At 48.2% G+C, this 12,613-nt stretch overlaps 1 protein-coding gene across 3 annotated transcripts in view; it reads right to left on the bottom strand.

Annotated features, from left to right (window-relative positions):
- CCDC69 (coiled-coil domain containing 69) overlaps window positions 1-6,359 on the bottom strand; it is a 32,602-nt gene extending 26,243 nt beyond the window's left edge. For 2 of the 3 annotated variants that reach the window (XM_057730701.1, XM_057730728.1), the window contains exon 1: window positions 6,209-6,359. In XM_057730701.1, the coding sequence (XP_057586684.1) occupies window positions 6,209-6,256 (48 nt within the window). In that variant the 5' untranslated portion in view covers window positions 6,257-6,359. Of the gene's footprint in view, window positions 1-3,559; window positions 3,635-6,208 lie in introns of those variants that run through there. The other variant, XM_057730711.1, reaches the window with a different exon arrangement.
- Between the last annotated feature and the right edge of the window lie 6,254 nt (window positions 6,360-12,613).

Raw genomic sequence — 12,613 nt, 5'->3', positions numbered from 1 at the left:
TCTTGGGTGGCTCACAGTGCTCTGAGGGTGGAGGACACTGAGAGGACAAAGTGCAGGCCTTGAGGATGGAAACCCAAGTGCACCCTGAGATGTCAGAGCCAGGACTCAGGCCATCTGCCAGACTCTTCCTTTTATAGGGGCCATGGACTTTTTCCAAGTTTGGTTTTTAAATATGAACACTCATGAATGTTATACTGAAGCCCCTCGGAGCTCTTTTTCAGGCAGATTTTAAACTTTTGCTTACTAGCCGACCTAGGAACACTGAGATGTCTGGTGGCAGTCCCTCCTGCCAGGAGTGTCACCATCTTGACTTATACAGCAGCCTGCTTGTGGACAACCAATTTGAATTTTTATCTTTTCAGCCCATTTTGTAACAAAAAAAAATACAAGTGATGACGTGAAGCACGGGCCCCCAACTCAACACCCAACTGAGGCAGCACTGGAAGTCCTGAGGGGCATCTCAGGCTCTCAGGGACCTATGCTAGCTACCTGGGAATTCAGCTACAAGGGAACAGAATTTAGAGACACAGATGTAGAGAACAAACATATGGACACCAAGTGGGGAAAGTGGGGAGGGGGTGGGGGGGTTGGAGGGGAATGAATTGGGAGATTGGGATTGCCATGTATACATTACTAATAAGAAAAAAATATCAAATTGTACACTTTAAATATATGCAGTTTATTATATGTCAATTGTATCTCAATAAAAGATCTTAAAGAAGAAAAAGAAAATTAGAAAAAGAGATGTGCAGAAAATGTGTTACCAAAGGTTGTGTCTCCAAGATAAGGATTATTAGGAATTATTCTGATGGGTTTTAGGTCACAGGGCACGGATGTCTCTTTATAATACAGAAGTCTGGCACTGAACCTCACAAAGTTGTCAGAGGTCCTATATATGGAAGCCTGTATTGGCTTTCACTAGGATGATTTTTCTGGTGGGGTGGGGGCATCATTTTTTGGGTTGAGCAAAAACCACCAGCACAGAGGCCACATACACACCAACGTCCCCGCAATGTTTGGGACAGAGGGCTAGGTGCCCGGCAAAGGCAGTTTCCTTTCACAGACCCTCTGTCCCACTGTCGGCAAAGCAAGGTAAGATGTCAGATTTGCCCCGCCTCTACTGACCAGGTGTCAGGGGCTCTGCCTCTTGTGCACCCCACTCGCTCTGATGCAAGTATCTGGCCCGCACCCACCTTCAAAACCTAGCCAAGGGACTCCCCTGGTGGTCCAGTGGGTAAGACTCTGCACTCCTCCTTCAGGGGGCCCGGGTTCCATCCCTGGTCAGGGAACTGGATCCCACATGCCGCAAGGAAGACCCAGGGCAGCCAAAATAAATAAATAAACAAATATTAAAACAACAACAACAATAACAACAAAAAAACCCCGCCAAGATTGACATGGCTCTCTGGAGACCTTCCCTCCCCCCACCTCTCCCCTCTGACAAAAAGGCACAGTCTTCCGGCTTAGCATCAAAACACAAAGGTGGGTAGGAGTGGGGAGTGTAAATAATCAAGTGTCCACACTGGTTAAATAAGCCTCAGAACATCCACAGAATGTTAGGTGGCCGTTAAAAACCACATTTCTGCGGACTACTTAACATGGGAGAATGCCCCCAGCAAAATATTAAGTAACTCGAATATAATCATTTAAAATATATTCCCAGGGACTTCCCTGGTGGTCCAGTGGTTACGAATCTGCTTTCCAGGGTTCGATCTCTGGTTGGGGAACTAAGATCCCACACACTGCGGGGCAACTAAGCCCGTGTGTCACAACTAGAGAGAAGTCTGCACGCTACAAGGAAAGATCCCGCGTGCCACAACCAATACCTGACACAACCAATAAATAAATAAATAAATATTTAAAAAAATAAGCTATATCCCCAATTCTGCAAAAATATTCACATATATCATGCATGTAGGAAAACAGTGGAAAGAATGACACTGAAACATACACAGAGGCTATCTCTTCACGGTAGGATTAAAAACTATTTTAAAACTTCTTTATACTTTTCCAAATTTTGAAATTTTGCCTCAAACATTATAAAAATCACAATCATTAGATGTCTCAAGTGAAATTCTAAGTACTTCCTAGTCCTAGATTTGCATCCCCTCTTCTATTTCTGCCACAATCACATCTGACCTCTGCTTGAACTTCTCAGGATGGGGAACTCACTACCCTTCTTCCTGGTAAGAAACAGAATCTGGCTCCCTTTAGCTTCCCCTCATTGGCCACAACTCTGCCTTCTGAAACAACAGAGGACAAGGCTGCGCGCCATGCCCATGCCGCTTGATAACACTTCAGAGGTTGGAAGGCAGTGGTCAGGCTCCAGGCTTCATCTTCCCAACCCAACAGCCTGCCAAGGATGTCACTGTCCTCCTGTCTTCCTCATTCCAGTCCAGGCGGTGATGTCCTCACCCACATGCTGTCTTATCAAGGGTGTGCCACGTACCAGTCAGTGTATTACGGACTCTATTACATGCATTCTTTAATCTTAAAACCCTATGACTCAGGAGCTAGCATCACGCCTATTTTACAGCTGAGGAAACTGAGGCACGGAAAAGCCAAGTCCCTTCCAGGGTCACTTACTGGATCCACGATGGAGCCAGGACTGGAGTGGCACCTGGTCCAGAGTCTGGAGAGCCAAGTTAATAAATGAATATGCGGACCCAGTTCTAAAGCCCATGCCCGTAGTGTCCATGGTTCTGTTTCAGAATTAGTTGTGCCCATGCCAGGCTCTCCCATGGAGTTTACTTCTGCATCTCTGCCTCTCTCACCTGGCCTGTTACCTGGAAACCCTCCAGAAGGGTTACTGACAACTGAGAACCTGGTGCCCGAGACCTGGCTCTGGCAGGAGTGCTGAGCCTGGGTCTCTGACGCTGCTCAGGGCTGTGGCGCCGGGGCCAGAGCCAAAGTCCTGGGGACACCAGGCACACACACACGGGGTTGAGCACGAGGCACTAGCTGTTCCTCCCCACCCTGGCGGGCCCACGCAGGCCCCGTTGGGGATGGAAGGCCCTGCATACCCCCCATTCACTCTTACAGGCAAGTCCACCTAGGGCTTGTTTCCTTAGCCCCTCCCCTTCCTGTTCGGCCTTCTCCCAAGTCCTCCCAGGGATGGGGCCACATCAGCCACGGTCTCTGCCAAAAAGGGTTTAGGAAGGACCACACAATGCAGGTGATTCTTCAGTATCCACACCCAACCTGCCACGGACGCCCACTCATTTTTCCCACCAGGATTTCAACATGTCCCCAAAAGTCCCAGTAACACTTGGCCCCAGGTCAGGCCTCTCAGTGGGGTCTAGGACAGCTGATCAGCTAAGGCCAGGCACTGTTGACCACAGGACTCAGCAAACCCTTAGGGCCTGGCCCCTGGAGGGACCCTGAGAAGTCCTAGTGGTCAAGCCCCTGTCCCTAGCCAGGGAAGTCCCTGCTGAAAGCCCCGGCCTCATTCCTTGCAGCTAGCCACCTCCACTCTCCACAACCAGCACTGCCACTCTGTACTGCTTGGGCTCGGCCTCTGCTCAGACTGTCCTCTCTGCCTCGACTAGGTAACTCCTACCAAACCTTCAGCACCCAGCCAAGGCATGCCCAGGCCACGTCCGAGAAGCCTTCCTGTATCTCTCACAGCCGGATGAGATACTCCTGCTGCACCCTGGGCTAAACCCGGGTCTGGCTCTTATGCAGCCCTCATTCACGCCCTCAAATATTTATGTAGCACCTGCTCTGGGCTCTGTGTGGGGCAGTGAGCCCTGGGAGGGGAGGGCAGAAAACTAGGCTCCACCGCACAGCTTAGCCACCAACTGACTATGTGACATCACTCCTCAGTGTCCTCACCAATAAAGTGGGGAGGAGTCCACAGCTCAGCCTAGCTTCCCCGCTTCTGTGAGGTCGGCAGGATGTGAATGTACTCTGTCAACTGCCATTCTGGGTGAGTCATTGTTGTCGTGACCTGAGCCTCCTGTGGTCTGAGCTCATTTTTGTACATCCCATCCTCAGAGGCCCCCCCTTCCCCAGGGGGATGAGGGGCGGAGAGCCTACTGGTGGTGAGCTTGGAAGCTCATGCCTTCTAGGGGTTGGCACCTGGATGAGAAACTGGGCAGGAGCACAACACAGAGGGAGGGAAACAGGCGTGAACTTCAAACACAATCAGCTTATAAATCCTGCCACTCAGGGGCAGGGGCCCCTGGCACTGCTGGGGCAGGAAGACAAGCCAGGCTGCTGTGAGGCAACAGGGTGAAGGCTTTAATGCCAAAGGGCTTTGGAATCAGCAAGAAGCCACTGGAAGCACCGAGTAGGGGCAGATAAAGAACACTGGGCTAGGGGAATGGATACCTGGGTTCTGCTCTAAGTTGCTCTGTTACCTCAGTCCAGACCCTTCCTTTTCCAGGCTTTAACCTCCCATTTTTATTTTGGGTGCATCAGCCCAAGTGGTACTCAAGGCCCTTTCCCACTAGGATAGTCTTTGTTGACTTTACTTGCCATTCACAGCTTGGGACACGGGGTCCAGTTCAGGCTGTGCCAGGGACAGACAGGGACAGCTGGCGAGGCTCTCAGAAAGGCCAGGAGGCAGGGGAACCCACGTTCACTCTGATCTCCTCTTCTGGACTATGGAGGAGTCAAGGCCTGGAACAGGGCTCCTCCTCCAGTCTCCTCCCGCCACTGCATGGATGGAATTCACCCTTGGCCCACTTTGAAGACTGAGAGGTTGACACAGGTGCAGAGATCACAGACTCTCAGACTCTTAGAGATCATCCTGCTCGTCACCCTCCCTCTCCATATAGAGGGAGAAACTGAGGCCCAGAGAGTGCTAATGGCTTACTTGGGGTCACACAGCATGTTTGTGGCAGAGGCAAGATTAACACTGAGGATCAATGCCCACCTATCACCAGTTCATTATAAGTCTCAAGCCAGGCTCAGGTTTATCTGCTCATCATCCCATTAGCCAGCCTTCTGCTTCCGCTGATGGAGACAAGCCTCAGTTTCCCCACTGGAGCCAGGGAAGACATGAGGGTTTCTGGGTCAGAACTAGAGGAGGTTTTTTGAACTGGGAATAAAGCAGGAGCAAGGAAAGCTGGGGAGGCACTGCACTTGGGACAGAAACTCTTCCCTCTGAACTAGGCACAGGGCAGGAAATAGAATCACCCAGGTTGGGGACAGTACTCATACTCAATAGGCTGAAAAGCTTGTGCTCAGGCACAAGCAGCAGAGACTCGAGTTCAATGAAGAATTACTAAATAGTGTCACAATGTGTGTGTGTGGGGGGGGGGGGGCGGCTTCTTGAGGTCTCAGGGGACTGATCATCAAGTTTATAGGACCACTTATTCCCACCTGGCTGGAGGGCAGGCAGTCATAGGAAAAAGGCTCAGGATTTGAGGGTCCTCCCTTTGCTCTCTGTGCCTCAGGTTGTTCTCTGGCTCCAGGCTCTGACCTTCTGGGCTTGTCAGAACCCAAGGGGCAGCTGATCCCACTGCAAGAAACCCGAGTAGAGTCTCCTGAGCCCTAACCCAGCTCGGAGGCCCCTTGGGGGAGGGACAGGAAGGGCAGCAGAACGCGGTAAATCTGCCCCCCCCCCCGCTGGCCCCTCCCAGCTACCCCTAGGACAGCCCACATGCACCGGCTTTGGGGCCTGAAAAGGCTCTAGACCAGCACTTTTCCAACTTTAAAGCATATTGAAATCACCTGGGCATCTGGTTAAAGGCTATTTTAGCACTTCTGGGGCACAGCCCGAGAGTCTGCATTTCTAACAGGTCCCAGGTGATGCCGATGATGTAAATCCGTGGACCACTCTGCGTGCGAGCAGCGGCCCTAGAGATCATCTGCCCCTTCATGGTGGGAAAACCCACGGCGCAGAGAGGGCAGATCACATGTCCATGGCCACACAGCGAGCAGCCCCAGACAGAAGCAAAAAGGCACCTGCCATAGGCACTAGACGTTTCCCCAGCCTGCCAGCCGGAATTAGCTGCCTTTCACGGGCCCTGGGGCCGTGTTTGTAAACTCTGCTGCCCCGCGCGGCTCAGCCCAAGGCCGGGGGAGAGAGCACCGCCCGGCCGAGCCTTCCCCGCCTCCCTTCGAGCCGGCCTCTAGCTGTTCTCCGCCTGGCATCCCCGGCCGACCGGAGGGAACCCGGGGCGCCGAGGGTCCCGGCGGCGGAGCGGTTCCGCACCCTCCTTTCCCTCCGAAGGCAAACTTCTCCGCCGGCGCCCTTTACCTTTTTGCGGGGTTTGCAGCAGCTCAGCCTGCTGTGTCCGCAGCCCATCCTCCTCCGGGGGCTCCCGGATGCCGCTTCCCAACTCCGGGGCCCCAGGGGACCCTGCCGTCCGGGCCCCGCTGCTCGCTGCGCGCCCGCCGGCCGGGGCTGCCGGCGAGACCCTGAAACTGAACCTGGAAGCGCAGACTTGAGCGCGAGCAGGGGCGGCCGCGCGCCGTAAATACCCGGAAAGCAGGGCCTTCAGCGAAGCCCGCCGGGCTCGCGGAGCCACCGCCTGAGGCAGGTGACCAGAATCTTTGTAAATGATAGAACACTCAGGCTAGGGCCGGAAAGATCGCTACGAACAATGGATTCCTTTCCAGGCCCTCAGCAGAGAAAAGGCCAGGAAAAAAAACTAAAGCAATTATTTAGTAAACACAACAGCGACCACTTATTGAGTGTTGTTTCTGTCCCGGGCTCCTTTGCACATATTGTTTCTATGTCTTGCCATCTCCTAGCAACAAAGGTATTAGTGTCTCCATTTTACAGGTGAGGAAAATCAGGTTCCGAGATGTGATTTGTCTGAGCTTACATAGCTAGTAAGTACCAGAGCCCAGATTAAAATCAATTCTAACTCCAGAACCTAAGCTTCCAACCATTTGCCTACAAATACATAATAATGTGAAGTTTAATTGTGATACCCCCGCCCCCCCCCCCCCCCCCCCCCCACTCCTGGGTCCATAGCTCCTTCCAGCTCATAAGCATCTGTAGGATTCTGCTCTATCCATTCTGATTCGATCTTACCCATCACAACATTTTTGTGAGGCAGACAGGCAGAGGCAGGGAGAATAAGGGAGGTAAAGTATGAGTCTGGGAAAGAGAAGTTTTGTTTACCTTTGCTCTGTTACTAGCTGAAGTTTCTGGGAGTGGCAATGCAGGGAAAAGACACCTAATGCTGAAAATCAGTGTGAGTGTGTATGTTAGGAAATTATACACAGCCCAGAGATATTTGGAAAGATGTGCTGATGAAAGAGACACAGTCCTGAGTGGGAAAAGAACGTGAGACCACTGAAGAACTTCCCCCTCCACAGAGTAGAAACCCAATTGCAGCAGGTTCAAAGAAAGGAAACTGAGGACACAGGTGATATTAGGTTTTGGGAAAGAAGAAAAATATAAGGTGGTGGTTCACAAAGTGTAGACCTAAACTGGCCACATCAACACTACCAGAGATCTTCGTTAGAAATACAGATTCTTAGACCTCACCCAGACCTACAGATCCTAAACTCTGGAGATGGGGCTTAGCAATCTCTAGCTTCCCGAGCCCTTCCAGTGATTCTGAGCCATGCTCAAGTGTGAGAACCACTGCTGTAGGATGTGCTAAACAGGTAAATGACGAAAGAGTGTCTACCGAAATTAACAATGATTAGGAAACAGTGCTTGTGAGTTACTAAAAACCCAAACCAACAAATGAGCAAGAAACCAGAACAAACTAAATACCCAAGAAAAGGAGCTTGGTTAAAAAAAAAAAAGATATATCCATAAAAATAGAATATCACCTAACTGGCTAAAATACTGAAGAGGATGAAGTTTTAAAATGTTATAAAATGTAACAAATTCATTCTTATTTTAAATCTTATTAATTAAAGTGTTAATAGAGATTACCTCTACGTAAGGGTGAGATGTCAGATATTCATTTTCTTTTATTAAAAAAAAAGAGTATACACTTACTACTATTAAGAAAATTATTGTTGTGATAAGAAAAACATTTTCTAAAAGCTCGGTTTTTAAACTTAGGCATGAGATTGAGACTAGTTTTTCATCACCATCAAGTGGGTAAGTTTGCAAAATCCCAGGAAATAAACAATGATTGTGATGAACTAGGTAGAAAAGCAAGGTAAAGGGCAAACAGGGCCAAAAATGTGTAGGGAGATTGTAACCAGTAATGCCCTATGTGATCGTGAACCTATTGTTTCTCCTTTTGGAGAGTTGCTCAACTCAACATTGAACAGTTGAACTTTCTAAAATTGATCTCAGCAGTTGAAACCAAAAACTTGGGCTGGTGGGTAGGAACCAGGAAGGCAAATTCTGTTTCCAGAGTCTCTGTTTTCAGGAGCTCTTGCCTCCCGCTTCTTTAAGCTTCCTGGGAGACCAGGATCAGATTTCCTGCATTCACACAACTGGCTTTTTGGTTATGGGCTTTGAAGTTTCCCTCTGAGAAAAAACCCTAAGGAGTTTTTTTTTTTTTTTTTTTTGCTTTAGCAACTTTGAATAAGTTGCTAATGAGATTTTTGGTGGTTGTTGTGCCAGTCAGGTTAGGTTAGGTTTTGCTGCAGTGATGAAAAACATACAAATCTCAACAGCTTATTATGAGTGAAGCTAAGTTTTGCTCACACTACCCAGCTAGCTTGGGGATGCCAAGGGCTCTGCTTCACAGAGACATCTGATACCATCCTAGGCAGCCATCCCAATGCCATGGCTTCAGGGTTTGCCAGGTCAAGAGAAGCCAGTGCATGGAGAATGGTGCATGGGGTCTTAAATTCTTCCACTCAGGAGGGACACATATTAAGTCCACTCACATTTTGTTGGCTAAAGCAAGTCACATGGTCATGCGCAACTTCAAGGGGATGGAGAAGTGTAATGTGTGCCCAGAAGGAGAGGAGAACCAGAAATACTGGTGAACAGCAGAAATGTCTACCATAGTTAGTGATCAACAACCAGGTATTATGATGTGCCCATTTCTTGGGCAAGTAGGGTAACTGACTTATCCTGGTCTGTTCAGGATTTCCCCACTTTCAGCACTGAAAGTCCCATGTCTCAAGCAACTCTTCAGTCCTGGGCACACTGGGATGGTTGGTCACCCTATGGACAAGGCACAGTGAAGACTCAGTTCTTGTCTTGAATTAGTTAATAATCTATTTTCTTTTCCTATACATAGGAAAAGATGGGAAACTTACAAAAACAGGTTATAAAGCAAATGTCAAGTTGCGTATTCCATGTGGGAAGTATTAGCATTAAAAGGAGATAAGAGACAGTGGTGGATAGGGATGGGTAAGGAGGACTTCCTGGAGAAATACGAATGCCAAAGGCCATTCATGGCAAAAGGAATCCTAGAATCTCAGGTTGGGATGGGATCTGACGCTTCACTTCTGTTGCTTGCAACTCAGATAAATCTCTTTTATAATTTCCCTTCTATAATTACCTTTCCTATGGTGTTTGTGCAGTCTATATTTGAATACTTCCAGTGATGGGGAAATCACTACCTATCTTTCCATATCTAGGGGGAAGAGGAGAGGCAGGAAGGAGTAATCACAAGAGGGAGGAACAGCATGAGTCAAGAAAGGGTAGTGTGTCGAGGCTAGGAGTGGGGAACGAGAAATTAGCACTGATGACTAGGTTGTGTGTAAAGGGACAAAAGTTGAGGATGGGGTGAGCAATTTGGAGGAAAGATTGGAAAGAATATGGGCGTGATCCTGAACACCTTTCATATGAAAAGTACAATATACTCACATAGAAAAAGTTTTGCCTAGAATTTCAGGAAGTTCAGGGCCCCCTGCAGCCCACACACTGGGGCTGTGTGTGGATCCCAGGTTAAGACTCTCTCAGTGCAGTGGTTGCTAAACATCATTCTAGTGCTGAAAGCTTTCTCTGCCTGAGTTCTGATTGAGCCCAATTGTTTCCCAAACATGTCTGCCTGCAGTGACTTTCTTCATCATCCATCCATGTGGGTTATCATCCTACCTATACATCAGGAAACACTGCAAATTCCCTCTCCTTACAGAAGCCCTGCAGCACCTGTTCTATGGCTCTCATTTGCGTGCTCTGTGAGTCCTCCCTAATGGACTAAGGGTTACACAGCTCTGCCGCCTCCCTCCTCACATCACCTGGTCCTTAGTAGGTCATGACAGAGACCTCCAGGCACCTTATTCAACTTCCATTCTTCCCTCTTCCTTAGTGATGGAATCTTCATATTCTCTGGGTCAGTGGTATGCTACTTACTCAGCTTCACTTGCATCAAGGGACAGTCAGTGATATGTAAGGGGACATTACTGGTTGGGGTTTCCAGGAAAACATTTTAATAGAAAAATGACTCAGCTAGGAGCAGGTCTCTCCCTTTCCTTGCCCCCACTTTTCCTGCCTGGAATACAGACATGATGGCTGAATTCCAGCAGCCACTTTATTACCCTGAGCAAGAAGGTGGAAGGAGCTTTGATCTCTGATGAACTGATGGAGCCCAAGTCCCAGCTTTGATCAACTACTTCCTAATATTTTCACTTAATAGAATAAACAACAAATTTGTTTAAGCCACTGCCACTGAGATTACTGCCACTGAGATTCTATCACTAGCAGTAGAATGCCATTTCTAACCAATTCATAGGTCACTAATTAAGGTTTGTTATACTAAATTTAATTAGAATAATTTACTACTGGAGATACTGTATGTACCCCAGCTTCAGTTCTGGAGGTGGGACATGAGGCTCTGCTGAGAAAGTTACCCTGGATTTGCCAGACTCTTGATGGAAATGTTGGTTTGGATAGCTTCCTCCTGGAAATATATGTAAGAGAAGGAAATGAGATGGGACCTAAAATTGTTGTGTTCTTAGGTTTCTATTGGAGTGTTTCTCAAGGAGTAGGAAGGCTCATGTGCCTCAGAATCATCTGGGTCCTTTCCCCATCCTTTTGCACATCTATTCAATCAGGCCCTAGAGGGCTGAGTCTGAGGAATTTTCACACTAAAATTTGAACCTTGTTGCTCTGGTGGTTGTGGTGGGTCATCTTACCAGGGAATCAAATTGCTACATTAACTATATTGAATTGCATTGAATTTAATTAATGGGGAGGTCCTTGGAAAGGAGAATTGAGTCTGAGTGATGCTAATTAGCAAGAAGCCATCCCTGCCTATTTTCCCATGAGACCTGTGGTTTGGGACTTGGGGCTGCCTTGGGAGAGGCAACAGGATTCACTTTACCACTTTCTTTATACCAAGGGTGAATTCACGCCACTAACCATTGGTTAATGCTTTTTCTATTCGATGAAGTTTGGATGGAGGTCCTCAAGGAGCTTCTATGGTGATGCAAAGTAGGAGGGTACAGAGCATCACCTAGGGATCCTAGGGAAAATTACACACCACCTCTTTAAGTGGGCCCTAGGGTCTGGAGGCTGCTGGTAAACATTTCTTTACATCAGCAGTTCTCAAAATGTGGTCTGGGCATCAGCATCATCAGCATCTCTTGGGAAATGGTTAGAAATGCAAATTTGGGGGCTCCACCCCAGACCAGCTGCCTCAGAAATGCTGGGTTTGGGGCTCAGGAATCTGTGTTTTATGAGTCCTCCAGGTAATTCTGATGTGTGCTTATGTTTGACCTGCTTTCAACCTTTATGTCCCCCCATCAGCCATTTTTTAATTGGCACAAAGATGAGAGAGGGACTGGGGTCCAGGGCTCAGCGAGTCTACGGGTAAGCCCCATTTACCATGTTTGAGACATCCTTGGCTGCGCTGAGTGTCTGGTGTCTAGGCCACCACTACCTGTGCCCTCCATGTGACACACAGAGGACTGTTGCATGGGTTCTGAGCCATCTGAGCCAGGCCCCGAGCCATCTCATATCTAGGGACTAAGGGTGAGTCCTTCCAGATAGTGTCCTCTGATGATCAGCTTGTTTGTTTAAATGTAATTAAATGATGGGATTCCCTGGTGGTCCAGTGGCTAAGGCTCCGTGCTCCCAATGCAGGGGGCGCAGGTTCAATCCCTGGTCAGGGAACTAGATCTCACATGCTGCAATGAAGATCCTGCATGCTGCAACTACGACCCAGTGAAGCCAAATAAATAAGTAAATTTTTTAAAAAAAATGTCATTGAATGAGCAGGACTTCAACAGTAGCTGGTGGCTTTCCAGGCCCAGATCAGGGATGGATATTGACTTGTCTGTCTGTAAGTCAGCCATCTACCTGTTCCCTCCTATGTGCCCCAGACTGTTTGCACCTTCTGCATGTTCCCACCCAACATCATGTTCTCAATTCCATTTGGTTCCAAACAAACTTACTGTATATTTTTAGTGCAATCTCTTGTTTCCAGCAGCCCATCTCATTTGAAAAATGAGTAATTTCCCACCTACATCACTTGCTGTGTGATCAAAATTTAAGCAACCTTTTTCAAACAGATAACTGCCTTAAACCCCTCCTGATGTCACCTTCCTTGCTCCACTCCAATGGGAGCATCTTACCCACAGGGAACCAACTGGAGTGAGAGTTGGAAGATGGTGAGGCAGGGACTGTTTTCCAAGTCAAAAACTGGAGCACATGATTTAGCAAAGGAATTTGTGACATTTACATTTTTTATTCTGATTTTTTACCTGATTCTATTCACTTACTCTTTGCCAATATATTGGAATTTCTAGGACATCTAAATAGTTTATGGGGACAAAAAGGCAG

The sequence above is a fragment of the Hippopotamus amphibius genome, chromosome 1, assembly GCF_030028045.1.
Source record: "Hippopotamus amphibius kiboko isolate mHipAmp2 chromosome 1, mHipAmp2.hap2, whole genome shotgun sequence".
NCBI lineage: Eukaryota > Metazoa > Chordata > Mammalia > Artiodactyla > Hippopotamidae > Hippopotamus > Hippopotamus amphibius.
Note: the sequence above shows the minus strand (reverse complement) of the source record. Positions and strands in the feature narration are given on the sequence as shown.